Source organism: Fukomys damarensis, unplaced genomic scaffold (genome assembly GCF_012274545.1).
Source record: "Fukomys damarensis isolate Sample0158 unplaced genomic scaffold, DMR_v1.0_HiC HiC_scaffold_28, whole genome shotgun sequence".
Lineage (NCBI taxonomy): Eukaryota > Metazoa > Chordata > Mammalia > Rodentia > Bathyergidae > Fukomys > Fukomys damarensis.
Genome location: NW_022900940.1, coordinates 17,054,855 through 17,079,856, shown reverse-complemented (window position 1 = coordinate 17,079,856; position 25,002 = coordinate 17,054,855). Strand labels below are relative to the sequence as shown.

Sequence of the window (25,002 nt, the reverse complement as noted above, 5' to 3'; positions counted from 1 at the left end):
TGTGTGTGTGTGAGAGAGAGACTCGGGACTCCGGGCTGCTCCGCACAGAGAAGTCCTCTCTGGACTTGCGCTCCGGCCCGCTGCAAAGTCCTCTCTGGACCTGAGGACGACACCCACCAGAGGCTGGGGCAGGGCGGGCTCTTGGAGGGCAAACTCCGTGGGCGGGTCTGGGGTAGTCCAGGCAGGTTCCAGTCGCTGCAGGATCACAGAGGTCCGTCCCAGCCCTTAGATTAGGGTACCGGTGGCGTGGTCCACAGGCTGGGGAACACGGGGCGCCGGCCCTGCCGCCACCTCTGATCCTGCAGCTGTCCGCGCCTTGCCCCGGCTGGATTGCTGGGGCTGTACTCTCCTGAGCTAACTGCTCAGCGTGGGCCCCGCTGCTTCTGACTTATTCCAATCTGGCCCCAAAGTCTGGGATTCCCGGTATCTGGAGGAACAGATGTGGGACAGGCAGAGACCACAGAGGGAGAGCGTGCTTGGATACAGGCGAGGGGAGGACATGTTGACTGAAAAACAGCCTCCCCAAAGGTGTCTGCTTCCTAATCCCCAGACTCTATATTCCCTTACAGGGCAAAGGGGATTAAAGCTGCAGATAGAATTAAGTTTGCTCGTCAGATTTCTTTAGAAAAAGGAAATCCTGGATTATCTAAGTGGACACGATATAATCTGGGTGTCCTAAAATGTGGAAGAACAGGCAGGAGCCTCAGAACCAAAGATATTTTAAGAAGGAAAGATTTGCTTGGCTACTGTTGGTTTTGAAGGTGGAAGGACTTCATGATTCAAGGATCACAGCAGCCTCTGGAAGCTACAGAAGGTAAGGAAATGGAGTCTCCCCCAGAGCGTCCAGAAAGGAATGCCCAGTGAGACCAGAACCATAGGTATCAAATATGTGTTGTTTTAAGCCCCTAAGTGTTACCGTGGCACTGGGAAACCAATGTGGCATGTGTATGTAGAGGTGCAGAGTTGAGTAGGGAGGGAGGGAATCTGCTCTCCTCAGATTTGGTTTTAGGCCAGAGCTAGCTGTAACAGCCTTCCCTTGCAGGGTGCCCGTCAGTGTTCCCCAACAGCCCCTGAATACCTGATAGACTTTGTGGTCCTGAAGTAGTCCTTCCATTTACTGAGCCCAAAGTCCTCTACCAGGTGGACAAGCCCAGGCAATGGTGTCTCAAATTACAGAAGAGGAAGCTGAGCCCTGGAGGGGCTATGGATCAGAGCAGTGCCCCACTTGAGGGCCAGAAATGGCTCAAAGCCACACCTAAAAACTCAGGCTTTCTATGAGGCAGTCTGCTCTTTCTACAGACTTCTGACAGCCAGACAGGTCCAGGCAGGCTCTGGTCTGCATCTGTACTGGGCACTGACCCACCTTTCCACTGACTCCCTATCCTTCCTCCCTGAAGACAGGACTATAGGCCCAAGCCAGGGACTGCCTGACCACATCCAGACCCAGCCAGACACTTGGAAGCAGAAAGAACCCTTGAGTTCTATTGTTGGCTGTGGACTTGGTGTCACAATGGAATGGGGAGGTGGGCTGGGATTGGTCAGGGTGGACTTTTACTCCATGGGCACAACTGATGCCGGTTCTAGGGACAGAATAGGGTGAGGTGAGTTGTGCAGGTTGCCACATGAGCCAGGCCAGTGGCTTTGTGCTTCAAGCCTTCTGATCTCACAGCTGAAATGATTTGGCCCTGACCCACACGCTTCTGGGACATTCCCATGCCAAACAGCTTTGATCAGAGCTGTCTGTCTCTGACCCATTTCCCCATGAAGCTCCTTTGCTGGTTTGTGGGAACGAGACTCCAGTCTTCTTGTTTGGGGTGCTGAGTGGAGATCACATAGGGTCACTACCAGGCAGGCCCTGGAGGGAAACTGAGGGACCCTAGCTAGGGAAAAGGAAGCTCTAGTTCTGAGCAGCCTGAGCCTGGCATTGCTGAGGCTCTTTGTCCCCCTGTTCAGCAGCATCACCAGTAAGAGAGCTCCTTCCTCCTCAACCACCCAGGACATGGCCTCCAGAAGTAGGAACAACAGTCTGGGAGGCTGAGACTTAGGCTTTCCTGAGTCTCTGATCAGCAGACCCAGCATGTAGCCAGGATTCTGGAAAACCCAAGGCACTAAGATACACTGGGAAAAAAAAAAGAAGTATTTGCTAGTTAAAAAAAAAAAAAAAAAGCCACCGAAGAACTAATCAACGAGGAACCTCCCCACTGCTACTCTGAAACTTACTGTGGCTTCAGTCACTGATTAGTGCTCACTTCTGCTGATGTTTGGGTGGCAGATCCTACCCACCAGGCCTCTCAGGTGTCTGCATATCATCTGAGTAACTCAGGCTCCCTTGAGTTTCCTAGACTTAGCAGCACTGCTGGGGCTACAGGGACTGAAGAGGTAGCACAATGAGAACCCAATACACATATTGAGGCTGATGATGAGGGCAGGGAGCACCCCTTTGCTCTGGTTAAAGGACATCTATGTCTCTGTCCTGATCTCTGGGTAGAAGAGAGACCAATGATGGCTGAGTATGAATTTCCATGGCTCAGAGAAGTGGAGGTGCAGAGTCCAAGGAAAAATACAGTTTCTTACACACGATTTTGCAGGGCTCGTGTGCCTATTGGTTACAAATGTTAATTTTCTTTCTTAAACTATCAAGAAGCCATCTCTGTTTCCCTTGATGATAAATTGAAAAAACTAGAAAATATCAGTGTCTTCCCACTCACTTGCACCAAATGCTCAAGACTCATGGTTACCATTGCCCTCATCTTTAAAGGAGAAAAACCCAGGAGGTAGGCAAGCAGGGGCCAGAGAGGCTACCACCTCCATCCCGCAGGGAGGTCCTGGGCACATCCTAGGGACCTAGAAGCTAGACTTTTCCTGGTGCCAATATGGATGACAGTGAAAGTCTGTCCAGGCCCTTGTGTAGGTAAGTGACCTGGACTGCCTGTGGCTGGCTCCAACCCTGGCTCGGTAAAGAGCCCTTGGCCAGTGCACTGAAGATCTCAAAGAGAAACTCCAGAATGAGATGAATTCTCTCACCTCCCAAAAAAACTCGACACAGAAGCAAATAGAGTTCATCAGCTTGCCTGATGCCTCAGCCCTTTGCCTAGGGTAAGGGAAATAGAGAGGCTTGGGAAGAAAAAGACTTCAGTTGCCCCCAAATCTGGGAGCGGAGGGAAGAGTCTTACCCTCAGTGGCATCACTGCCACTGCATGCAGGACAGCTCTGTTACAAAGCAGAAGGGCAGGCTAAAGAGTTGGTGATAGATTTGGTGGTGGGAAGTTTGGGCAGCTGCCACATTTTAGCTTCTCCTATTTTTGAAGGGTGGGGGGAACTATCTGTCAGGAGGAAGAGGACCAAAGCATGCAGAGTGGAGGGGAGAAATGGTCACAGGTGGGGGTGAAAAACAAGCAGGCTAGGAAAGGCTGGTAGGAACACCAGGCAAAATCCAGTTGAGGTTGGTTTTACCAAAGGGTAAAAGCATTAACGTGTACAGCATTAGCAATTGAGAAAAATGATCCCTGTCTCAGTTGAAGTTAGGAGGATTTCTCCATCCTTTATTCTGAATAGAGAGGACCAAAGGGAGGTGGGGAGACCATGATGTAGCCCAACTCCCCAGTGTGATGGTATTTTTAGATGGGGCCATGGAAGTAATTAGGGTTAGATAAGATCATGAGGGTAGAACCCTGGATGGTATTAGTGGTCTTATAAGAAGTGGAAGAGGGTGGGGAATTTAGCTTAGTGGTTCTGGCTCCTGCTTCACAAATGCAAGGACCCAAGTTCGATCCCCAGTACAGAAAAAAAAAAAAAAAAGTGGAAGAGAGAAATTTGTCCTCATGTGCAAGGTACTAAGGAAGGCCATGTCAGCAGGGAGAGAAGACAAACCATCTGCAAGCCAGGAAGAAGGAGTGCTTCCCCAGAAGCTGGGCATGCTGGCACTCTTGATTTCAGACATCCAACTTCTAGACCCATGAGAAAATAAGTTTTTGCTTTTAAGCTGCTTGTCTGTGATACTGTGTTGTGGAAACCTGAGCTGACTACGCCTGGTAGGAATAATGGAGCAAAGAGGCCAGAAGGAGGGAATGCTGTGGTCAGAAGTGACATATCTGAATGAGAAATTCATCTATCTATTCACTACATGCCAGAAATATTTTTGAGATTTTTGAAGTGGAGAGGGATTATTCTAAGAGGATGGCATGAGCTAAGTGGAAAGGACAACCAAGAGCCAGGTAGCAGAAGTTCAGCTGAATGGTGTGCAATCTGCAAGTCAAAGAGAAGAGACAGGTTTCCATGAGAGTTTATAAGTAGGGAAGGCGGCAGTGGTAGGGAAGGAACAATGAGACCCTTTCCCCAGCTGGAGAGAGAGAGTATCCAGTCAGAGAAAGAGGCAGTGCGCAGTGTTCTAAGAAGGGCTGAGGACACAGCTGTCTGCTGGCTTTGGGGCTTCAGAGCCACAGATACAGGTTTGTATAGTCCACATCTTCATGGTTTGTTTCCTGTGCTTGCTCCCACATCTGGGGACTGGGCTTGACTGTTTTGAGGGCAGGGGCACTCCAGACGGAGTGTGTCTTGAAACCACACCCTCCCTTCCCCAAGACTATCAGAGAACAAGCAAAGTCCAAGACAGACCCAAAATCCTTAATTCAGACATGGCATTGGGATGGGGCTGTGGGGAGGAGAGACGCAGATTATGGGTGGAGGGAGGTCCTATCCCAGATGCTTCTGGGATTGAATGTTATAGTGGTAGGCTCGGGCTGAGGCCATGTCATGGTGTGCTGTCTTCCTAAACAAGGCTGGTTTTATTTCTTCATCCTCATGGGTCCTGGCCATATTCAGGAAGACACATGGGCTGCTCCCCTCTGCAGATGGCCCAGCTCTTAGGAGCCATGATCAGAAATATGTGCTGCTCACAATGGCCACTTTTGGCCTAGAAGATTTTGCTGTGATCTTCATCTGTTTTTCCAGGGCTGCTGCCTTTGGAGACCTGCTGGGAGCAGAAGGCTGTCACTGGCTATCCAGGGATTGGTCTCCTGGTAGTGTCCCTCATCATCTCCCTTCTGAGAGTAGGGGGATTCTGACCCAAGCCAGGGTCTGGTTCCCTGGGGACCCATATAAGGCACTAAGAAACAAAGGACTAACAGTTTAGCTGGAGACCTAGGCCTCTGAGAGAGGGGTTGCTGATGAGATGCCCAGGTCCTGGGCTTCAGAAAACTGCTTACTGTGGGGAGGGCCTTTGCTCCAGGTCCTGGATGGTGTCTTTCAGTCTCTGGCCATGTGTCTCTGGCAGCAGGGCACAGAGTACACCGGCCCCAATGGGGAGGCTGCCGAAGATGAGCATGGGGAGGGCCATGTAGTTCTTGCCCAGCAGTATCACAAGTGGAGTGATGATGCCCCCGATTCTTGAGAAGATGCTCGCCAGCCCGATGCCAGTTTGCCTGAGGTAAGGCCCATACAAGTGAACAGACCTGGCTTCACTGCCGGGCTGTGGCTCTACCCCATACCCCATACTGTGACCCCCAAAGGCCTGCAGGGTTACCCCCTTTATCCAGCCCATGCAGTGCTCCTGCTCCCTGCTCCTGTGTGGCCCTCTCACTTCTGGCCTCCCTGTTTGCCTGCTGCACTTCTCCTCGCCTGTCACATCTCAGGTCAAAGGCTGAGCCTTTCTCCCACCACCTTCCTCACCTGAGTGTTTCTTGTCTCGGGCCGTTCGTCCTTAGATTCATCCCACGTGCCTGGTCTACTTCTTTATCCGTCCTCTACCCGCCAGAGGATAACTTGGGAGCTAGATTTAGGAGTGCCCTGGCCCAAAGCCAACCCTGTTAGCTATTTGTCAACTGATGGTGAGAGTAGTGGAGGGGTGGCAAAGATCAAGGTGCAGAGCAGTGGGAGTCATAGCAGCAGCTCTTACCGGATAATGGTGGGGAAGAGCTCAGCAGTATACACATAGGAGATAGTAAAGCCAGCAGCTGTTGCAGACTTCCCTATCATGGCCAGCATGGTGACCACCACAGGCAGATCTGGTAGAGGATGCTGGTTAGCACACAGATAATAGGTCGCCCAACACCTAGCACCTGCCTACTACCACATACACCCAAACTCTTCACTCATTTCTAGGAAGCCCTTACTCTTGACAGGAGAGCAATGAGCTATTGGTCTAGCCTCTGGCAGATAGCAGGGAATGGGTGGGAAACAGTCAACCTGATTACCTGATGGGATGAAGGTGATGATAATATGCATGAGGCCACCCAGGATCAGCATCCCAGACTGGCTCCACTTTCGGCCACACTTCTCCATTAAGAAGATGCTGGAAATTCGGGAGGGCAGCTCAACTGCTCCAAATATGAGCTGTGTCAGGTAGATGTCCATGCCAAAGTCTCCTACTTGGAAACTGAACCCATAGTATGTCAGACTGTCCACAAACCTACAGAGTGTCCAAGGGTTGCAGTCACTGCTAGATATACAATACCATAACACCCAAAGAAAGAGGTTGCCACTGTCAGGGTCACAGCAGCAGACATTGCCACAGCTGGGGAGAGACTGTGCTAGTCAGAGAGCCACCACCCACCACTGCACTGACACACACCTGGAAGATGGTAGCCCTCTGGCTCTGTTTTTGGAGAAGGGCTTGAGCCCTGGTCACTCACCAGACACAGATAAGAATCAGAGTCACCTTCCGGAGATGAGGGTATCTGAAAAGATCAAAGGCATTCCCCGAGGGGCCTTTCTCCTCTGGAGCCAGCTGGAAGGAGATTCAGATTGAGGGGCCCAAAGGAAGGTCTAAGTGGAGCAGCTTGGGGCAGGGGTGGTCAGGGCTTGCTACAAGTACCTGGCTTAGGAGCCCTGGGGTGAGTTCCCTCTTGTTGACTGATGCTGCCTTCTGGACCAATTGCCTGGCCTCCTCCATCCGCCCCTGAATGAGGAGCCACCGTGCAGATTCTGGCACTACCCTGTGGGTCAGGAATAGCTGTGACCCTGGAGTCTAGAGCCCTGTGGAGCCTTCCCAGCCATTTCAGTGCACAGAGAACCCCACAATCAGCTCTCACAGGTTACTTCTCCCAGACCAGCCTCTGATGACCTTAAGAGGTGAGAGTGAAAGAGAGAGTTGCAGTCAACCCTACAGCATAGCTGAACAGGGAGTCTGCTTCTGCCAATTTTTTCCTCACCAGAAGCAGAAGAAAAGCAGCAAGATGGGTGCAGTGCTGGAGATCTGAAGGAGCCTCCATTTGCGGACACCATAGGCGAGTCCTGCTAGCACCATCTGCCCAAGGGCAAAGGCGGTCAAGTTCAGGACCATAGCAGGCATTCTCCATGAGGGTCCCACCCACTCTGAAACTGAGGGAAAAGAGAGGTGAGAGTGGGCCACACCTGCCCACTCACTCCCTGTTGCTTCCCAGATGCCACCGTGGCTCGGCTGGGGCCTTAGTCCCAACACAGGAAACTGTGGCCACTTAATGTACGACTAACAGGCAGTTAGGGAGCATGGCCAGTCACATCCTGTGTCTGGAGGCTCAGATACTCACTTAAAGTGGTAATGTTTAAGCTATATCCACCGATAGCTGTAGCTATAGCAAAGCGCAGGGCCATGTGAAGTTCAAAGCTGGGCGCAAAGGCTGTGGCCAGGCTCGCGATGGCAAACAGGAGCAGCTGCATCAACAAGGTGGCTTTGCGGCCAGTTCTGAGATAACAAAGGGGCAGGTCTGTGTGGGGGACGGGCCCTCCTGGGGAAGAAGTGAGGGAGAGCCAAGAGGGTCTGCCTTGGGCTCTCTGTCCAGGGCAGAGATGTGTTTGAGGAAGGTGGAAGAGGACCTTATCCTGGAGGCCAGTGTGGGCCTGCCCCAGGAGCTGAGAGTGCTAGGCTGCGGTAAGCTGTCAAGGTCCATACCGGTCACTGATGGGCCCGAAGATGAGGGCTCCAATGAGGAGTCCAGCCATGAACACGGACTGCGAGGTTTCCTTCAGGTGCTTCCGCTCACAGACTAGGTTGAACTGAGGCAGACACAGGCAGGTATGAGTCTAGGGACAGCCTGGAGGACAAATTCTTCACCACCTAGCTCACTACCAGTGTTTTAATACAGATGCCCATGGTTCTCAAGCTGTGTGCCAAGGCACACCAGCACACCATAGTGAGGTCAGTGGACATCGAAGCATATTTAAAATTTTAAAGAGAAATTTGTACAATATTTGACATCTCTCTGACATCACACAAATTGCTTGCCCAGGGTAGTTTACAGTTGAACATGAGATTATACTACTTTCTTTCCAGTGACATTGTATTTGTATGAAGTCTTGTTTTGGGCAGGTGCTATGAGAAAAAGTAAACACTGCAATCAATGAGGAAAAAATAATATGGGTGACATTGTTCTAGGACTGAGAACGCATATGTTCTCAGGAGAAATATACATCATACTACTAAGTCATTGCATTTAAGAATGGAATAATTTCAATTTATGTTTATTAGCAGGGGAGCGCAGCTACCCTTGACTGAGGAAACGGTCTGCCTCTATCGGGGGTGGTCATCCTCTTCAACAGAGTGCACACCTTTGGGAGGGGGACACGTGGAGCCGTGAGAGAGGACAGGGACACCCGCCTAGCCAGCCAGATCAGCCGTATCAACTCTGGCGATCACGGGGGGGGGGCAGATGTCATAGCCAGATCGCCCTCCATCCAACGTTTATTATTCCTTAAAACAACTAGTAAGTTATCAGAACATATATACTTCTTGCTTGGGCTTAATTACTTAAATAATAAGTTAGGCTTTTCTTTTGGCCAAGCAATGCCATGCAATGAGACTGACATACTTGAGCTGTAAAATTTGGCACCTCTTGCAGACATCCATTGGCTGCTTCCAGACACACCAGGCCTCTCCCTACAGTTTCTGCACCCTGTGGCCACTTGTACCTCTCCAATTTTTCCATCTGCAAAATCCCCCTGGTATTCACCATTCACAGGCAGTCAGAACATTAAGAGGCATTCACACATGTCCTCTGATTAGGATGGAGGAACTTACATAGGGGAGAAAGACAGACAGAAACACAGAATGACAGGGAATGTGTATCTGGCCAAGTGGTGCCAACCCCTCTGGAAATAGACTGGGAACCAAATGAAGACAAAATTCAGGTGGCCATAGCTCTGCACACTTCTACTTATGGGAACACATGGTGTACATGGTTGACTCCAACTTGCTGAGTTGTGGGCTACTCAGGGGAGTTCTGTGCCCCTTGCACACATCCCTGCCCCATCCCAGAATGGTGTGGGAGATTGCCATTTGAGCTCTCATCTAGCTTCACCACCATGCTGATGCCTTCGAGCACTCACTGTACAGGACTCTGTGCTAAGTGCTTTCTTTGAATTATCTCATAGGATTCTCACAAGCTCATTTGACTCATTGCAACATTTCCTAGAGGGAGGAGAAGCTAAGCAGCCAATGCTCTTTCTCACTGCTGGAGAGCAGCTGCTGTTGTTGAGACATTTCTGCCCGACATGGGGATTAAAACTGAGTGAAGAGCAAGCACCCTTCTGGGTATATCTCGGTGGGTATTTGGTCTCTGGCTCCTTCCTCTCTAGCTCTTCTTTATTTTCCCATTCCTGGCTGCCATGATGTGATCGGTTTTCTTCTCCCATGCATTTCAACCATGATGTTTGTGCTTTGGAGATAGCTGACCATGGACTGAAACTTCTGAAACTGTGAACCAAACTAAACCTTTTCCCTTTTTAGTTGTATATGTTAGGCATTTTGTTCTAGCAATGGAAAGATGCCTAATACAGAAAATAGGTACTGCAGAAATAGGTAGTTGCTGTGACTATACCTGACCATGTGGTTTGTGAGAAGAGTTTGGAAAAGTTTGGAGATGCAGGCTAGAGAAGCCCCAGAATGCTGTAAGCAGAACTTGATGAGCAATTTTGGTGCAAGGAATGCTGATAAGAATGTGGACAGTAAAGTGCTTGTGAAGTTTCTGATGGAATGTGGACTGTATTGAGAATTGAACTAGAGGCCATGCATGTTTCATCTTGGTAAAGACTTTGTCTATATTTTGTCTGTGCCCTAAGACTTTATGTGAGGCTGAGTTTAAAAGCAATGAATGAATTTATCTGGCAGAGGAAACGTCAAGGCAGCTCAATATTCAGATGGTGGCATGCATACTACTGACTGCATTTAAAGATTTACAATGAGAATGAGAAACAAGTAAAAATGAGCAAGGTGTGATAATTTATGTACCAATTCTCCAAGATGAATGTAGCTATTATGTATCAAAAACGTATACTAATAGCAAAAATAAAAAATGGAAAACATTTTTAAAAGATATGAAAAACTTGCTTTTTGGTTAGAAAATAACTCATTATAAATCTTGGGCCAAAGAAGTTGTGGTTGCTGAAGAGACTAGTGCCATTAAAAAGAAGCCAAGTACTTTTCAACAGGACAATAGGAGAGATGTCTTGAGGGCATCTCAGGAATTTGCCTGAGCATAGGAGTATAACATTGCTTAGGACTTTCCTTTGGGAAGCTAGCCCCAGGGTGCCCTTCTCACTCACTCAGGGATGCAGGGGAAGCTTTTTCCTATATTCAGCCATCAAGCCATCCAGAAGCCACTGGAAGCATGGTCCAAGGGGAGCTGGCTACTGCTTATGCTGGCGGTGGACCTTGGTATCCTCTATATGATGCTGATTTTTCAGATATGAAGAATAGAAGGGTTGTAGTATCATGAAGGATCTGCCAAGATTTTGAAGGGAGGCCTGGGAAGCCAATCAATGTATGACAGGGTCACAGTCTCTTCTGGGAGCCCATGAGAGAGTGGTCCATGAAGCTCTGAGAGTGAGGCTAAAGCTACGATGGAGACTCCAGGAAGTGGAGATGCCAGGAATAATAGGCTGTCTGCTGAGGACAGTTGCAGGCAATGAGCAGAGTGATATGAGTAGCCTACAGATGGCAAAGCCATAGGGATGGAGCTGCAGAAGCCCTTTGGAACTCATATCTTACCACCATTGATTTTGGATTACAGACATGGTGCTACAGGACTTAATGCTTGCCCTGCTGAGTTTTGGTTTTGCTTTGTTCCTATTCCCTTTTATCCCTCTATTCTTTCCTCTTGGAATGGGAATGCTTATACTGTGCTATTGTATTTTGGGATTATGTAACTTAAAAACATTTTTTTATAGGGGCTTAGAGCTAAAAGTTGCCTTGAGTCTTAGAGGAGACTTTGGACTTAGACCTTTCAGCATTGCTAGGACTTTTGACATGTAGGGAAGGAATTAGTGTTTTCAGTTCATAGTCCACTCACCTTTATTCCTACACAAGAAGCCAAGATTTTACAGACTACTGGGCTCTCTGGAGAAAGGGAACAAAGGTTCTGCCCTCCTCTGACTGTCCCCTATGTGGTTAATACAGTGTATTGACTGGGCTTTAGCTAAATGAATTCACGTGAATAATCCAGCACAGGCTGTGAACAAAGGCTAGAGAAGGCCCAGAACAATCTGCAACAGTTTGGGGATTTAAGGGTAATGATATTTGAATAGGTAGGCAGAGACTTTATAAATACATATAGGCATGCCAAAATATTTGAAAGCTAACGAAGGCCAGAACCTATTATGGGGGTATTTTTGAGGGATTGTTGAGAGGCCAAAAAAAGGTTCAAATAGGTCAGGCTGGGCCAGAACTGGAGACTGGGAGACTCCCTAGGCTGCCTAGCTCTTCTGAGAGGTAAGATGAAGTAGAGAATCAGGCAAGCTATACTCTTAGACTGCTGGTATTTTGGAAGTTTACAGTCACAAATTGAAAAGTGAATATTTTACTTTGGTTAAAACATTATCTTTGACACATGTTTGAAATGTGGGGGAAAAGTGAATGTTTAATCTCCTGGCTCCAGATTTGTAACTTTAACAATGTTGCAAATTGCACAGATTCTCATAACAGCCCATGTCCCTCAGTTTGCCTGTGCTGTTTCCTACAGCATCAGGGAACTAAACAATGGGAATCCTTCATGGGAACCCCAGCTTCATGATCAGCCCACTATGACGTCCTGGCCCCGTCATCTCCCCCTTCCAGCCTCAATCTATAACCTCAGAAACATAGAGCATAGAGCTAGTTGCTTTCAGAAGGCCCCTCTGCTCTAGTTTGGCTAGAGCAGGAATCTTTCTGTTTGTCTATCTGAGTATCTCCTAGTGAATGAAGTTGGTAAGAGCTAATACTTAGTTGTCCACAAGACAAGTGCTAGAGTAATGAGTCCAGCATCCCAAACATAGGCAGGAGAGTGGGATCTGGAGAGGAACTGGGAAGAGGGAAGTCAAACAAACAGGAAGTCAGATGAGGGGACAGGGAAAGAACATAAAAGGAAAACTCAGGAAAATAAGTATCCAGGCAGACATGCACAGTTACACTCAAAGGCAACAGGGAATGAACAAATGGGAATGTTAGAGAGAAAACGCAGAAGACAGGAAAACAGAAGGGGACAGGGGAAAAGAGCAGGCAACTGTGCAAACAGCAGACAGACAGAGGATAGGCAAAAATGAACAGACAGACAGATGAGTCACAGAGAATGATAGAAAAATGGATGGTTTGATGGAGAGAGGACAGAGAGAAGCAGGATAGCCGGCAAAAGGAGAAATAGGCGTATCAGTGGTAGGGCAATGGCCACTGACAGAAGGGTCAGGGAGAGGAACTGTCAGACCCAAAACAAGTAAATGGAAAGACTGAAGGCCAGGCTTACCTCATTCATTAGGGATTGGGGTTTATGCTCAGGATAGACCCAGCCTGTTTCACAGGGCTGTGTCTCATTGAAGTGGTGACTGAGGATGTCCTCCAGGCTGGCATTGTCAGCGGGTGGCCGAAACATGAGGCAAGACTCGGGCCTGCCTGTAGCATCCAGAGGCACACTCAGGGCCAGCTGCTCAGCAGCACTCCAGTTGAAAATGTGGTTCTGGACCCAGGACACCGAACAATGGTGGGCCTCATTCTGGATCATGAACATGTAGCCAAAAATCTGGAAGGCAGACAGGAAGGTGGGGACACACAATAAGATCGTCACCTGTACCTGAAAGCGACCAAAGTCACCTATTTCATCCAGAACCTGAGCAAAGTGAGCCATGACTACTGGACACCTGGGAGCACCAGATAGCTCTTGAGTTTAGTTATGAGGCACTTTGCTTTTTGTGTGATGGTCACAGCTGCATTAATGTTTAATCAAGACTTTCCTACCTCTGTCTCCCTAGCTGTGGCCTGAGAAGAGTGAGAAACAATAAAAAAAATAAATAAAACGAGTCCCTTCTGCCTTATAATATCTGAAGAGGTCTTTGACTATGATGGATGTAGCTATTATAAGAGGAACCAGTAATAACTCTTCAGGCTGTGGGGTTAAGCCAAGATTATGTATTTTACAGCAGCCACTCCCACTGGCCTCCAATTGTAACATCCTAAACAATTCACACTTAGTTCTAATGCCTCTGGTTAACAGATAACCCAAATTCTGAAAGTAGTTGCAACACTTCAAGAGACAGAGAAGTTTTCTTGAGAGTACATTACATTAGACGTCTGGGATAGGTAAGAATCACAGCAAGAAACCAGTCTGCAACTGGTGCAACTACTGTGTAAATCAATATGGAGATACCTCAAAGAACTAGGATTGGGGGTTCCACTTGACCCAGCCATCCCTCTGCTGGGCATCTTTCCAAAAGAATTAAAAGAATCATACCACAGTGATATACGCACACCCATGTTTATAGCAGCATAGTTTGTAATAGCTAAAACTTGGAAACACCCCAGTTGCCCATCAGAGACTGGATAAGGAAGGTATGGTTTTTCTATAAAATGGAATACTACTCAGCCATAAAACATGATAAACTAGAGTCATTCATAGGAAAATGAATGCACATTGAGGCCATACTCTTAAGTGAAATAAATAAGATACACATGTGTAAATACTGAATAGTTTCTCTGGTGTGAAAAACTAAAAGTGTAAATAAGATCCAAATTGTAGAATTGACAATGTGAAATAGGAAGAAAAGGGCTAAAGATGTAGGGGAAGTGGGAAGGGTAGGGGAAAGGAGAAAAAGGGAAAAGAAAAAATATGAGAAAAGGAAAAAATGGAAACATAGTCTTTGTAAATAAGGGAGGGTAGAGGGGGTGAAGGGAGGGCAGGGGTAAGGGAAAAAATGAGAACCAAGATAAGTCATGTAAAGGTGCAAGATCTCAATGATGAATGTAACTGTACTGTATACCTAAAATGTACCAATAAACTCAATTCAGTCATTCTGTGTATTAACTCGGCCAGCTGTTCAGTCCGGCCTCTTGACCCCAGTGTCTCATTTTCTGCTGTGACTTTCTGCTATGTAGTGGCAGTATGCAACAATGGCTAATTGTAGATGGAAGCATTCTGGCTAGGAGATCCAGCAAACGCCTTTTGAGCATCAAAGACAAGCCAAGAATTGGAGAATTGCAAAAGAGCCAAAAGTTGCATTCTTTTTGTTTTTAATTTTGCAATTCTGGGTATTGAATCCAGGGTTGTACACATGATAGGGAAGTTTTCCACCACTAAGCTACATGTCTACCCTTGTGAGTTGCATTTTGAGATCTATTCTAATTAAGAAAGAAAATACCAATATTCCCAACACAATAACAAATGCAGGCTTTTCTCCAGCGTATCACAGGCTCCCCAAACATTTCAGGATAACAGAGGAACACAGGAGAAAGTCGCTTTCCACCACAGTCCATGCATGTGCAAACACATAAGCCACAGCGCACACACACACACACATGCACACACGCACACACACACATGCTTGTGCACATAAGAAAGCCTATTTCTGAATTTTAAATCATTTTCAGATTTTAAGAGCTGGGAAAAGGAACATGAGTGGAAGGAATACAAGTGTATTGTTCAGATTTTCATCCCTGGTACAACATACCTGATATCCACAACTCAGAGGAAGATGGATTTAGTTTGATTTGCAGTTTTGGAAGTTTCAGTCCGTGGTTGACTGGCTCCAAGGCAGAGAGACATGGGAGAAGAAAGCTGCTAATTTCATGGTGGCAGGCAGTGCAGAAGGCAGAACGAGAGATGCACCTTCCAAAGGCATGCTTCTTGTGACCCATCTCCTCTAACAGGGCCCTGCCTCCTGATAGTTCATCCAGCTATTGATTTAACAGAAGGTTCCACTGATGAGGTTAACACACTCATGAGGGCATCGCCTTCCAAAATGTTCCCCTCTGACCACAGGAAACTTTGGGGGATATTCTAGGTCTGAACCATAACTGCATTAACCACCTTTCTGTCAGTGGGACAAAGTACCTGACATGTACCACTCAAGGGAAGAAGGATTTCTTCAGGGTTTTAGAGCTTTGGGTTCAAAATTAACACTCACAGGCAGAAAAGGGATGGTAGAGGAACAAGGCAGAGGAAAGCTGCTCACTTCATGGCAGCCAGGAAACAGAGACAGAGAAGTGAAGAGCCAGAGACAATATTATACTCTTCCAGATAATGCGCCCAGTGACCTACCTTCTTCAATCAGGCTCTATCCCCTAATAACACATTCAGCTATGGACTCAACGGATTGATCGGATTGGCTCAGTGGCCCTGTAAGCTGATCACCTGCCTTAAGCCCCACCTCTGGAACCTTCTGGAGAACATTTTAGATCTAAACTGTAGCATTTGGCACTTGGCCCCCCCATACGTTCATGCCCATCTCATGCAAAATGCATTTAGTTCAGATCCAAGAGATGCCAAAGTCTTAGCAATTCCGGCATTGCTGAAAGGTCAATGTGCAATGTCTCTGAGACCCAAGGCAAATTTTTAGCTATGAGACAGTGTACAGATGAAAAATAAAGTTAAATACTTTCAATATTTAATGGCCCTGGGTAGATACTCTCATTCCAAAAGGGAGGAGTAGAGAAATAGAAAGGAGTCAAATCAAAGCAAGAACAAAACCTAGCAGGGTAAATACTGAGTCTTGTAGCTCCAAGCATAGCGCATGGTGGTGAGACGAGTTCCAAAGGGCAGCTCTACCCCAATGGCTTTGCCAGCGGCAGCCCTTGGCCTCTTGTGGGGTCGTATTTCTCGCTTCCATCAGCTTTCCTTGGCAGATATTCTATGTTCCTGTCATCTCCAACTTTCTGGGGTCTCACTAAAGCTTTGGCCTCATTCTTATAACTTCATATATTGCGCTCTTGAGATAGGAGATTAGGGTGAGGCAATCCAGTTAAACAACTTTGAAGGGTCTGTCAGCCATGGAGACCCAGGGCACATGTACAGAGCACAGAGTCCAGAATGACTGTGCATCCCAAGCCCTGCATATGGGACCACTCAGAAAAGTGTCCTTTTTAATTCTCAATTTACATCTGGTATGACAGGACAGCTTAAATCTGACGTTAGACCAAGTAAGTTCCTGCTAGGACAACCATCCCAGATGCTTGTTTTCATGGGGGAGAAGCAATCAAGGGAATCCTTGTATAAAAGAGGCCTGTGACTATCCTTGGGGCCACCGTGAGTCTATTCATAAGCCTGTTTTCATTCTGGAGAGCTTATTTCTTTTTCACCTTCAGGAAATGTAAATTCTTGCTACCTTTCCAACTCTGTTCAGGACACAAAGAACTTGAGAAGAATCCTTTTGCAACCCAAAAACTGGAAAGTGCAGCCAGGAGGTAAGGCCTTTTGGGGAAAGACTCTCCTCTCCTCTCCCCTCCCCTCCCCTCCCCTCCCCTCCTCTTCCTCCTCCTCCTCCTCCTCCTCCTCCTGTTCTTCCTCTCTCCTTCTCCCTCTCCTCTATTCCCCAAAACTGAAGGGTATAAGCTTAAGTTCTGTCCACCTGATGCCGTGGATCCCCTCTTGGCAGGGCTAGGAACATGTCCTAAGCTATGAAGATTCAAGTGATCATTTAGGCAATAAATAATGTTACTTTTGGAATTTGGTGAAGTTCATGGGTTCAAACCAAGAAGTAGCCCACTGATTTACTTATTTTTCTTCTCTTTCCTAAGATAGTCTCAGTCCTCTTTGTGTCCCTTCTTTCTCACTTAGGCTTTCATCTGATAAAAACTCAAATCTTTAACATTTTTTCCTGATAGTTATCAGGGAGAGGCAGAGACAGAGAGAGAGAGGGGCGGGGAGAAGGAGGAGGAGGAGGAGGAGGAAAGGAGAGGAGCAGAGAGGAGAAGGGAGAAGAGAGAGGACGGAGGGGATTAGGAGAGCTGGAAACCTTAGAATATATTCTTATGGGTTCATGGACAGTTCCTAGTGTGTCCCACCATGTGGGTGAGGGGAGGGAAGGGTGTTGCCTCTGTGTTGTCCCAACCAGTGGGAGAGGCCCATAGGCCCGCAGGAAGGGAACAACTTCAGTCCTTCTTAGCTGTCTGCCATGATGTTCCCGGGTCTGGGTCCTAGGCCTATGGGTATTCTATTTTCCTCTGCAGCCTCCTATGGTTGCTCTTCTAATGCTAGCTTGCTTCTTCCCTCTATCTTATGTGATTCTGCTATTCTAATGATGATTTTGGCCTCAAGTTTATCTCCCTTTTTCTTTCTTCTCTTTCCTGTTTTTGGTTACTCACTGTGGTAAAGTCAGTTAAAAGCTGCCAGGGCATCTGATATTAACCCAGTCATAGACCAGACTATTTTACGCTCCACCAGACCCAAGAAAACTTTTATGTACCATTCAAGTTCCGTGTGTGTGTGACTTCAAGTGGAGTATATCTCTTTTGCTTCCACATTTTTGTTCTTTCCAATACTTTAACTTTCTCATTCTTTTTTGGGGGGAAGAGGTGTTGGTAACCTGGACTCTTCTTTGAGTAGCCACCTACCCTAGCCTGTGACATTTTCTGCTGGAAGTCTCATCTGTTGTTTGTTCCCTAAATGGTCTTTTACCTGTAGCAATCCTTAGGGAATCATTTTCTCAGAGGTCCATTTCTTAAGACCTCAGGGAGCTATCCCAGTGCACCTTTCTGTCACGTTTCCCACTGTGGGGGCCAACATGTTTTCCCAATTGTCCTCCTGGACCCGAGGGAATCTCACTCTTATGGATAAGAGCTAAGGTCTCCAGTTTCAGGCAACATATGGGCCTCCTCCCCTCTTCCTTTCTAAACCCAGTTAGATCCCCTCACTATTTCTTCTAAAAGAAATTCAGATACTATAGACTCATGTGCCTGAGGGCCTGAGTGAACAAAGGGAGCAGATCATAAAGGTCAACTCTGGCCCAGGATTTAACTCAGCAGTGCTGCTGCCTGCCTCGCAAGCACAAGATCCCAAGTCCCATCCCTGGTACTCAGTAACCCTGGTACCAAAAAACAAAAACAAAACAACGAAACAGAACAAAACAGCAGGATGTAGTTGGAGTGAAGTTCCTTACTCTTCCAACTCACAGCTTGTCCGGCCACTGGGCGAGGTCTCTGGAGTAGTGGAGACCACTTGGTCCAGTCACTTTTTCTATGGCAGATACTCAACAATATAGAGAATGGCTAGGTTATTTTTCAGAAGATCCTGGTAGGTTTGCAGGTGAGTGTCAGACTTGGACTCTTGCTTTTACCCTCTCACAGCAAGATATTCATTTTGTCTTGGCCACTTGCTATGCCCTAGATGAAAAATGGAGATGCCTACAAGAGGGTAGGAGATGTGCCAATGAACAATGTGCTGTGAAAAGAGAAGGGAATCACCCCAAAGAGGTTGCTGTGCCTGAATGGAACAAAAGTGGTGATATAGAGCCAGAGACACACAAAACATAAGGTCTAAAGTGTTGATTGCTCTTATCACGGGAATAAAAAGATGCATTAAGAAATCTATTAATTATTAAGTTTTTTTTTTTTCAGTACCAGGGATTGAACATGGATCCTTGAGCTTGTGAGGCAGGAGGCGGAACCAGTGAGCTAAAGAAATGTGTTAATTATGGAAAGGGGAGAGAGGTTACACAGGGCAAAGAAGAAAATCCAACTGTCATTTATAGCCAACGAGGAGAAGCTTTCTGTAAATATACAAAGATTCATCTTCCGAGGAGGGAGGCACTAATAGAAGAACCTTTCATTGGTCCATCGGTCCCAGATATTTGGTGCAAATTACAAAAATTCCACATGGGTCCCAGGCCCCTGTGAACCAATTGTTGGACACAGCTTTTTTCGTGTGTTCACTACTTGAGATCTAGAGGATGATAAAAAAGAGAAGAACCAAGAAAAGAGACAGGCCAAAATTCCGGCTGGTACAATTGGTAGTGCTTTAAGTGCACACAAGTCATCCAAATGCAGGGTCAATCAAGGAAACTAGACACTGGGAATGGGGCTGTAGCAGGCCAGTGCTCAGGCCCTGCTCCACTTGTCAGGGGCTGATGCGCCTGACTCGTGTCACAGAGAATTGACTGTCCCCACTCCTCGAAAGAGGTTAGGCCAGCCAAAACCTTTACCGCCTGCTCTGATGAAGAGGACTGAAGGGGTCCAGGACAAACTGTAGTGCCCCATCCATGGACATCTTCATCTCCTGTGAGAACCCCTGGTGACCCTAGATATTTTGCTAAGGAAATCCAACTCCTTGTGGGTACTGGAATGGATTACTCTGTATTAACTTTCTTCTCTGGGAAACCCTTTGCTAGGCCTGTACTTAATAGGAAAATTGGGGACAGTTCTCAAATTCCAGCAAAGGTCAAAGTAGATTTTAACCTGTTGGGACTACACCAGGCAGGCCCCCTGTGACCTAATGAGCCACCTGGTGGATCCTACAGCATGGTACAGTATAACCTGGGAGGGCCAATTCCACAATACCTTTAGTTATAAAACTCAAAGAGCTCAAGCAGTTTCCCAACCAAACACAATATCCAATCAAAGAAGAGGCCCTTAAAGGTCTCCAGGCTCTCATAGACAGGTTTATCAAACATGGCCTTCTGTGGCCTTGTTAGTCCCCTTGTTAGTCCTCCCCATAGTAAAGACCTTAAGGAGAATATCAGATGGTACACGTCCTCCACATCATTGATAAGGCTGTAATCACAACCCACCCTGTAGTAGCAGATCCATGTACAAACCTCTCCCAAATTCCAACAGATACAAATTGATTTGAAGTTTTGGACCTTAGTTACTTTTCTCTCATTGCTGAGACAAAATACCCAACACCTAAAGCTAAAGGGGGAAGGGGTTTGTAGAGGTTTCAATAGACTCCGAGGCAGAGTGACACATGGCGGAGGGGTGTGGCAGAGGAGAAACAGTTCATGGTACCCACACAGTGGAAAGCAGCAAGGGGCCTTAACAGTGTTTTCTGCCCACTTTATCTTATTCAGAGTACTTAGGGCAGGTAGCGCTCATGCCTCATGTTAGTCCTGGTACCCTCGGGCCCAGCCCCACCACAAGTCAATCACGCACTCTAGATTCAGCAACCTCTGAAAAAGCATGAGGTTTTGGGAGGATATCTACACACAAGCCTTACTAAATCTTAAAAATGTTTTCTTTTTCTACTCCCCTTCCTCTAGACTCCCAGATCTATTTACCTTTGAATGGGAAAAATCTCATTTCAAGGGAAAAAACAATATAGTTTGGACAGTTCTCCCACAGGGCTTTAGAGATGGCCCTCTCCTTTTTGCTGGCCACTGGGAAAGGACTTAAGGAATAGCGGTCAGTATGTAGATGATATTATAGTCTGCAGTTCACCTTGGGAACTACCCAACCACAAAGCTATACAAACTCTAAATTGTTTTTAAGTAAGAAGGGATATAAAGTGTCAAAGGAAAAGGCTTAGACATCTTTTCAGAGAATCCAATCTTGGAATACATTTCTTGTACCTGGGAAATAAGAGGTAGGAACTAGGAACTGGTTCCATGATTTCTGTGATCTCAGGCCCCATGCCATGAAACAACTTCTTTCCTTCTTAGGAATGGGTGGCTTCTGCCATACCTGGATACCTAATTTTAGACTAATGGCAAAGTCTTTACATGAAGCTGTCAAAGTCCCCAGGTCTAAGCCCTTAGAATGGACAAAAGTGACAAGCAAAGCCTCTTGAGAAATAAAATATGTCTTCACTCAGACTTCAGAACTAGGAATACCTTACTTAAGAAAATCCTTTTGGAGCTGGGCATGGTGACACACACCTTTAATCCCAGCACTCAGGAGGCTGAGGCAGGAGGATCATTGTGAGTTCGAGACCAGCCTGGGCTACATAGTGAGTTCCAGGTCAGTCTCAACTACATAGTGAGAACCTGTCTCAAAAAAACAAAACAAAACAAAGCAAAACAAACAAGCAAACAAAAAAAAAGAAGAAAAGAAAATCCTTTTGGGAAAAGAAAAAAATATGAGAAATGGAAAAACATGGAAACAAAGTCTTTGTGAATAGGGAAGGGTGGAGGGGGGTGAAGGGAAGACAGGGTAATGGGGAAAAAATAAGAACCAAGGTACATCATGTAAGGTTACAACATCCTAATGAGAAATGTAACTGTATTGTATAACTAAAATGTACCAAAAAACTTAAGGGAAAAAAAAGAAAGTCCTTTTTCTCCTTTACATATCAGAAAAGAGAATAATCGTTTTGAGTGCCTTGACACAAAAGTGGGGATAGGACCCCTACCCAGTGGCATATTTTCAAAAAAGATGGATGGTGCTTGAGGACAATGGCAGCTGCAGTTATTCTAACAGAAGAAGCTACAAAACTAGCTTTGGGACAAAAGCTAGAGATCCTGACTCCCCACCAGGTCAGGGCTATTCTTGAGATGAAATGAATGTTACTTAGCTCACCAAAGTACCTAGAGTTTCCTGACATTGCCATACAGACTTGCATTACTCTTAATTCTACCCTCACTGATGCTGTAGGATCAGAGATTAGCCACTCTTGTGAGCAGGTGGTTTCTTAGACCTACACAAGCATGTAGGATACCAGTGATCTGCTCTTCCAAGACCCTGAGGAGGTATGGTTCATTGACGGAAGTAATTTTGTCCAAGAAGAACATGGCAAGGCCTGTTATGCAGTTGTCAGTTCCCAAGAGGCCATTGAAGCCACACTCCTTCACCAAGGGAGTTCTGCTTAAAAAATAGAACTCATAGCCCTTACTTGGGTATTGCTACTAGGAAAGGGCAAAAGCTAAATATTTACACAGATTCCTAATATTAATTTCTGATGTTGCATGCCCACGGAACAGTCTAATTATTCCTAACTAATAAACAGTCATCTATAAAGCACAGATATGATTCTACAACTTCAAGATGCAGTCTATTTTCCCAGGCAGGTTGTTGTCATTCATTGCAAGGGACACCACAGGGATGTGTTCATAGTTTCCTTGAGAAATCAAAATGGAGGTAGAGAGGCATCTGTATAGCTCCTCAAAGTTCTAGCCTTATTTCTAGTTTCTGAGGAAGCATTAAAACCAGTCTGTACTGCTGCAGAGGATAAATGGGCCTTCAGACAAGGAGGAATTAAAAAGAGCTTTGATAGTATTTGGGAAACAAACTGATCCTTCCTCAAGGGACACAGTGAAAAGCTGTAAAAACTCTTCATGAGTTTTTGCCTATGGGAAGAAACACTACCAACTATATGGGAACAAAGTCCTGCCAGCTCCTGGTCCAGGGGTACCACCTAGTGTCCACCCTGCAGACCAAGTGCTCATTAAAACTTGGAAAGAAGAGACTCCTGAAGATCAATGAAAACCAAAAGGGAAAGGCCCCTTTTCAGCGATCCTTGCCATACCCACTGCAGTAAAAGGGGCAGAGATAGATAGCTGGGTTCAACTTTCCAGGATAAAGCCAGCCATACCTGATTTGTCTGTGGCTAAAGACCACCAGAAAGAAGCAAGGTACTCCTGTGAACCTCTGGAAAATCTGAGGCTCTTTTTCAAAAAGCAAGACTCTAATACTGCTCTGGGCACAGATAAGTAGAGTCATTAATGACTCCTAATTTACCACAACTTACTTAGGCGCCTGTACTGTGACTCCTGCTTTGAACTGAATCCATAATGTGGTAATCTTGCTAGTGCTATGCTCAGGCTTTTGGTAGTTTATCTAGTATCACTCTTCGCTGTGCTTTCTTTCCAGGAAACATGGAAATAAAACTCCTTAGAAAACTTCTCTGAAATAACACAAAAAAAATAGTCTCTAGCTGCTGGATCTGTCATAGTGCACCCTTTTAAGACTGACAAGAAAATATTCTTATCTGCTCCTCATATTTGGGATCTTCTTCCTCAACCTCATAGGCATTTTATGTGTTCAAGGCTTTAGATGATGAAAAAGGCTACATTACACGATTCTCCTGAAAAATTACTCAAGCTTTCTGCTACGGAACAGGCAACTCAATAATTCTTGACATAAGCACCAACTCCTCTGCTAGCTTCTTTCCAGCCCAGCTGATGAATCCCAACATCCCGAGGCAGTCTGACAGCACATACTCTCTAGTGGGTAGAGCTACTTAAGCATGAAGTAGCTAAAGATAAAGACTTCCACTCCCTCAGCATCTCATAAGGAATTATAGGTAGTAGGTATTTCAGGTGGAGATGAGGTAGGAAAAGAGGGTGGGACAAACTGGTTAAACAACCCTGAAGAGCCTGTGAGTTATGAATACTCAGGGCACATGAGTAGAACACAGAATCTGAAATAACTATGCAGGCCCCAAACCCCATGTGTGGGACAGATCAGAAGAGTGCCATTTTTGATTCTTCATTTATATAGCATGTGAAACCAAGCAGGCCTTTGATAGGACGGTTTAAATCTAACATTAAGCCAGGTGAGTTTCTGATAGGACAACCATCCCAAATGCCTTGTCTGCATCGGGGAGAAGCAATCTAGGAAATCCTTATACAAAAGAGGTCTGTCACTACCCTTGTGGCCATTATGAGTCTGATCACCTACCTGCTCTCACTTTGCAGAGCGTACTTCTTTTTCACGTTCAGTAAATGTAAATTCTTACTACCTTTTCTGTATGTCTTATCCACTTCTTCGTTTAGGACACCAAGAACCTGGAGATATTTTTTAGGAGGAGGAGTTGGTTCAAAATAACAAAGATGATAAGAAATACCAGCACAACAATGAAAAACAGACCTCTCACAAGATACCAAGACATTATTATCTATCTCCTCACAGGTTTACGTGCTTGAGCAGGCTCTTGAGGTCTCCCAGTGACTCAGAGGCCCTTGAATGTTCTTTGAGACCCATATGGCTTGGCATTTCAGTGTCCCACTTGGTCCAGGTGTAAATGCTTCCATCTGCTCAGAACAGTTGTCAACCACCACCAACAGATATTTCAAATCAGCTGTCTGCAGCCTTTAGGTAAAGTCCATTTACCAATTTTCATTATTTTTTTCTAGACTGGAGTGGGCAGTTGCCAGGGAGATATGATCAGTTTGAATGAAGACTGTTTCTGTAACACTAGGAGCTGATGCCATTGCTATATTGTCTTTCTTAGCCCTCTATCTGTAAAAAAAACCAAAACAAAAAACAAACCTTGTGCCAAGTTCTATAAAGCCACAGGGCCATAAAGCATGTCCCTGTCTTTTATCCTCCACAAAATCAATTCAAAACACCTCAAAGACCTAGTATGAGACCTGCAACTTCTAATTGCTGGAAGAGAACATAAAGGAAATACTTGAACCTACAGGCACAGGCAAAGACTTCTTGAACAGGACTCTAATTGAACAGGAAACAGTAGCACAAATCAACAAATTGGACAACATTGCATCAAAACGCTTCTTCACCGCAAGGGCAATAACCAGCAAATGAAGAGCAGCCTACAGCACGGGAAAGTCTTTTGAGAAAGACTCTGCTCCTACCCTATGTGTCAAAAAGTTCTGTTTAAGCCGTGTAACTGAGCTGCACGATGTTCCTACTACGTGTTTCAGGAATGTTCTGTTAACTCTGCCTCCTGCTTTAATAAGGTACTCCCTGAGTATATGGGCCCACCCCCTACCCTCTAGATCTCTATATAAGGCTGCTTCCGTTTCTGTTTGGGGCTCAGACTTTGGAGTACAAACTCCTCTGAGCCCACTGGCATAATAACATTTCCTTCTATCTCTCTGAGTGCCACCCTCAGATTCTTCATCTCCAGAGACTTTTTTGGATAGCTGTACCACTTGGCTGTGACACAGAGCTGTGACACCTGA

General features: G+C 46.1%; 1 protein-coding gene and 1 long non-coding RNA gene across 4 annotated transcripts; one reads left to right on the top strand and one right to left on the bottom strand.

Annotated features, from left to right (window-relative positions):
• Positions 1–4,854: 4,854 nt before the first annotated feature.
• On the bottom strand, positions 4,855–13,126 carry LOC104865917 (solute carrier family 22 member 13). 3 transcript variants are annotated; one of them, XM_019208276.1, is made up of 11 exons: positions 13,047–13,112; positions 12,687–12,959; positions 7,868–7,971; positions 7,506–7,660; positions 7,149–7,317; positions 6,812–6,932; positions 6,630–6,724; positions 6,192–6,406; positions 5,894–6,002; positions 5,205–5,420; positions 4,855–4,972 (listed from the first exon to the last, which is right to left on the bottom strand). In XM_019208276.1, exons 1-11 carry the CDS (start codon positions 13,062–13,064, stop codon positions 4,876–4,878), a joined length of 1,572 nt encoding a protein of 523 aa, XP_019063821.1. In that variant the 5' UTR covers positions 13,065–13,112; the 3' UTR covers positions 4,855–4,875. The 3 variants fall into 3 exon arrangements, with proteins under 3 accessions (XP_019063821.1, XP_019063820.1, XP_010628011.1); XM_019208275.2 differs by having other exon boundaries at positions 12,687–13,126; XM_010629709.3 differs by having other exon boundaries at positions 4,855–4,969; positions 12,687–13,125.
• LOC104865916 lies at positions 7,980–24,222 on the top strand. Its single transcript, XR_781302.1, has 3 exons — positions 7,980–9,515; positions 16,552–16,612; positions 23,851–24,222. It is a non-coding gene; the product is annotated as an uncharacterized LOC104865916 (long non-coding RNA).
• The last annotated feature ends 780 nt before the right edge of the window (positions 24,223–25,002 follow it).

Bases quoted from the DNA above. Each gene is read 5' to 3' on its own strand.
- LOC104865917 (XM_019208275.2), bottom strand. From the start codon at position 13,064: ATGGCTCACTTTGCTCAGGTTCTGGATGAAATAGGTGACTTTGGTCGC. The intron at 7,661-7,867 runs GTATGGACCTTG...TTGTTATCTCAG, and splicing joins TTCGGGCCCATCAGTGACCG to AACTGGCCGCAAAGCCACCT. The intron at 4,973-5,204 runs GTAAGCAGTTTT...TTCTGCTCCCAG, and splicing joins GAGCAAAGGCCCTCCCCACA to CAGGTCTCCAAAGGCAGCAG.